Source organism: Protomyctophum bolini (assembly GCF_963924005.1).
Source record: "Protomyctophum bolini genome assembly, contig: SCAFFOLD_507, whole genome shotgun sequence".
NCBI classification, from domain to species: Eukaryota; Metazoa; Chordata; class Actinopteri; order Myctophiformes; family Myctophidae; genus Protomyctophum; species Protomyctophum bolini.
In genome coordinates this window covers 5,001-9,070 of record NW_027665364.1, presented here as the reverse complement: position 1 = coordinate 9,070, position 4,070 = coordinate 5,001, and the positions used below count along the sequence as shown (strand labels likewise).

At 42.2% G+C, this 4,070-nt stretch overlaps 1 protein-coding gene across 1 annotated transcript in view; it reads right to left on the bottom strand.

Annotated features, from left to right (window-relative positions):
* Nucleotides 1-1,860: 1,860 nt before the first annotated feature.
* LOC308312299 (versican core protein-like) overlaps nt 1,861-4,070 on the bottom strand; it is a gene marked incomplete at its 5' end in the record, with an annotated part of 7,067 nt that continues 4,857 nt past the window's right edge. Inside the window, 2 exons of the mRNA XM_080794664.1 lie at nt 1,861-2,146; nt 4,033-4,070. The exon at nt 4,033-4,070 is cut by the window's right edge and continues 145 nt beyond it. Coding sequence (XP_080650790.1) covers nt 1,950-2,146; nt 4,033-4,070 — 235 coding nt within the window. The remainder of the gene's footprint in view (nt 2,147-4,032) is intronic.

Here is a 4,070-nt window from a genome sequence, read left to right as displayed (position 1 = left end):
TGTCCACAGTAAAGGTCCGGGTAAAGAGTCACTTTCATCCGCTTTGCATTAAACTCATTGTGACTCTCTGGCTTCTTTCCTATAGTTTCTCGAGACATCTATGTAGCAAGTTGGTTCTCCTCAACGTGGGAGTCCAGGGATTTACATAGACCTTTAACAGGTCTGTATTCAACTCTGAGAGTGTACAAAATGTGAACACTCTCAGCGTTCTTGAAATTTAAAAAAAAAAGGTCGGAGAACCGCTGGTATTATAACATTTAGGAACATTGTGGAATAGTTATCCGGCTTGAGAGACTATAGGGCATGGTCGAAGGAAGGAGGTTCCAGGACCAAAAGCCACGAGAAAAAGCACGAAAAAGCAGCTCGAAAATAAATTACACGCATCTCCGGTTAAACAAAACAGGCATTATTACGTTCAAGTGTCTCCTTTTTTTTTGTCTTCTTTCTTTCTTTTGTTTCTTTAAAGTGTGTCACAAAATACATTCTCTTCGGTGAAAGATAATACCTTGACCCAAGACAAACAGAAAAGGTGGAAGCAGAGACGACAGACTAGTATCACTAAAACTACTCGACACTAATATCGGTGTGTGTGTGTGTGGGGACAAGTGAAAGCGATAAATGTAGTAGTGGATGTAAACAAACAAAGGCAGGGAAGATTTGCGCTGAAACCGTAGTAGAGAATCAAAACACCACAGAGAGAGATTACAACACGACTTGAGTCGACACACCTCCCTTCTTCTGCTTTTAAAAGAACGGTTGTTTGACTATATGACTGTGCCTCGGTACACATCTGTGGTTCTTTCCCCCGCCCCGCCCCCCCCCCCCCCCCCCCCCCCCCCCCCACGACTATACAATAGAATGCATTAGAACATTTGTTTTTGTATATATATTCACTCTGTATAAATCTATGTATCATAAATATTTATGGCGACGTGGAGCGCTGTCCTCGATCCGCGGATGGCCAACACAGATGACACAGTTTGTTCAAAGAGGGAGGTCGCTAGCAGTTCAAAATATATATATATATAAAATCGCATTGGACATTTCCCGGCCTGGCTTCTTATTATATCTCTTAATAATCTGGAATGTGATTGTAAAAAAAAACCCCCATCAAAAGTCATCTTTGAGGTTTGATGAATGGAAGACTGAACATGCGGTATAAAGGTTTACCTACGTGTGTAATGCATGTGATATATCAGTCTAGTAAATTGTAAACATTGAGTGAGGCATTAATATCACCGGTTGCCTCTACTGGTGTTCTGAGAAACCCAGTATAGGTTTGTTTCTAACAGAACTATTTATTATTTAATACTCAAAGCCGAGAGCTTTGACGTAGAGATATTATGTATACAAGTCCGGGTCAAACTGCTATGCATCATAAATCTTGCCATAACCTAAGCGCTATCATTTCATAAAATAAAAGGTGGTTTCCGGTCATAAGGAACACTTGGGTGATTCTTTGGTTTTGTTTCTTTCTTTTTGTTTGTTTGTTTTTTGAAGAGCACAGTCACGTGTGAAGCTGTTTTCCAGTCCATATGTTTGTTCCATGCACGAGTTGTTTCGGTTAAGAAGTAAATCTTCTTCTCCAGAAGTAGTGAAGTGTTTTCTCTTTTCCAGTAGCCAGCTGACGGTATGCGTTTTCCTTTACTTCCCATTGTTATAAAAAATACAGTGTCCATTTATGACAATATCCTTTTTTTTTTCTTCGAAAAACGAACGTCTTTGACCAAAAAAAAAAAAAAAAAAAAAATCTCGTTCAGATTCCCATCCACCGTCACAACGGAGGAGGAGTTCCCCCCCCCCCCCCCCCCCCCATATGGAAGCAGGAGGGGTGTGTGTCCCCCCCCCTGGGGTCCGTCCGTTCCACCAGTGTGTGTGTGTGGTCCCGACATGGCATGTTTGTCGAGGAGAAGGCCCGGGCGGCACGGCACGGCACTCGCCGCAGCCAATCACTGTCTCTTTAGCTTGTGCGCGGTCCGCCTCCGTACGCGGTTGCGCTGGTGGAGGCGACCGTGGGGGCCGGCGGCGGTGTCGTCGGGCCTCAGCCGGAAGTTGTTGATGCTGTACAGACTGCTGTGTTTGTGCTGGTGCGGGTTCTGGTTCTGGTTCTGGTTCCGTCTGGTGAACATCCTCTGGTAGCTGGACGCTGCAAGGACACGGAGGACATGGCATCAGACACTTTCATCACAACCGTTAAACCTTTCCATCCATTTGTGTTACTTTACTTTTTACCCCCTTTTCTTTTTTTTTAAAGGGGGTGTCAGTGATTTCAGTCATAATCCCTTAGGTTTCGTTTTTGCCTTGGGACACAAACTTTCATCCAATCAGGATAGAGAACAAAAACGAAACCTAAGGTTTTTTGACCCCCAGGGGTTAACTGGGGACAGGGAGGAACTCGTCCTTATATGGTCAGCACACTCTATAGTAGAGAGGATTATCACAACAAAACAAAAAAATAAGTGATATTTGAATTAAGTGAAATCACTGACTCTACCTTTAAACCCGTGGTGGAAAGTAACTCAAGTATATTTATTGACTTAAAGGAGAATTCCATGATAGAATCCTTTTTTTTTTTTTTTTTTTTTTTTTACCTTTCTTACCTTTCTTTGTAGTCGTTACGTCCCCATTCAAAGAGGTCCAGGTGTCTTTTTTGTGCAAAAACTCCTTATTGGCTTTTCCCCCTACCATAAGCCCTCAATGAATTGCATTGAATTGAATGGGAATTGAATGGGGCTATGGGGTCTTGTGCTAATTTGCTTATTTCCATCGAAATAAGTAGTAAAGTGTGCCACTTGGGATATTATTTACATTATGAAGAGAGGACATATACAAAAAAATAATAATTTTGAGCAATGGAAATAAGCAAATTAGCTCAACACCCCATAGCCCCATTCAATTCCCATTCAATTCAATGCAATTCATTTAGGGCTTATGGTAGGGGAATAATGAGCTTTTGCACAAAATAACACCTGGACCTCTTTGGTGGGGACGTAACAACTACAAAGAAAGGTAAGAAAGCCTTTTAGTATGGAATTCTCCTTTAAGTATACTGTAATTCTGAGGTATTTGTACTTTGAGTGTTTCCAAATGTCTAATACTTTTACTTCTACTCCACTACATCTCAGATCCAAATATTGTGCTTTTACCTCCACTACATTTAGTTGAAAACTGTAGCTACGAGTTACTTTTTGTTGTTGTAGTTTTTAATTTGTGAGCCCTGATCTGCTATTTTCAAAAAATACTTGAAAACTTGAAATGAGACATTCTGCAAAATGAGTACTTTTACTTTTGGCACTTTTGACGCACATTTTGAAGCCAATACCTTTTACTCAAGTACACTTTTAAATCCAATTCCGGACTTTTACTCATAACGGAGTATTTCCACCTTTACTTAGATAAAACACTTGAGTACTTTTTCCACCGCTGTTTGTAACCCAGTTAGGTGATTCCTCCCCACACACAGACACACACACACACACACACACACGCACACACACACACACACACACACACACACACACACACACACACACATTGCTGTCAGTTGTCACCGCTGAGGAGCCCCCAGCGGGAGGACGTGGAACCTCCGTCTTACCTTGGGGGCCTCCCATCAAATGCACATACAGTTATAATTATGGAGTCAAGTGCACATAATGGAGATCAACGTGCACTGACATCAGACACTGACATTGTGGGGGTAAAAAAGGATACACGCACTACATCCAACATCACTAGACCATAGCAGATGTAATGTTAGGTGGGCTGAATGTCTTGCACATATCGATAATGGTGTTAGCATCATGTCACGCTTTAGCTATTGAAAAATAGCAGACCCCTACAAGCTCGTAGCACGCCACCGAGTGGCGCGCTACGAGCGGCGCGCTACGAGCTTGTATGGGTCTGCTATTTTTTTGAAAAATCGAAGAAAGACTGACACAGAAAACACGGCTTTTTCAGAAAACCGTCAGGATGGTAGAAGACGTTCTTAATTAGAATCTGATCTCAGGTCAGAACGGGGGTTTAAACACTCACGGCTTAAACAGGTGATTTTAGGGACGTCCCATCGCCCG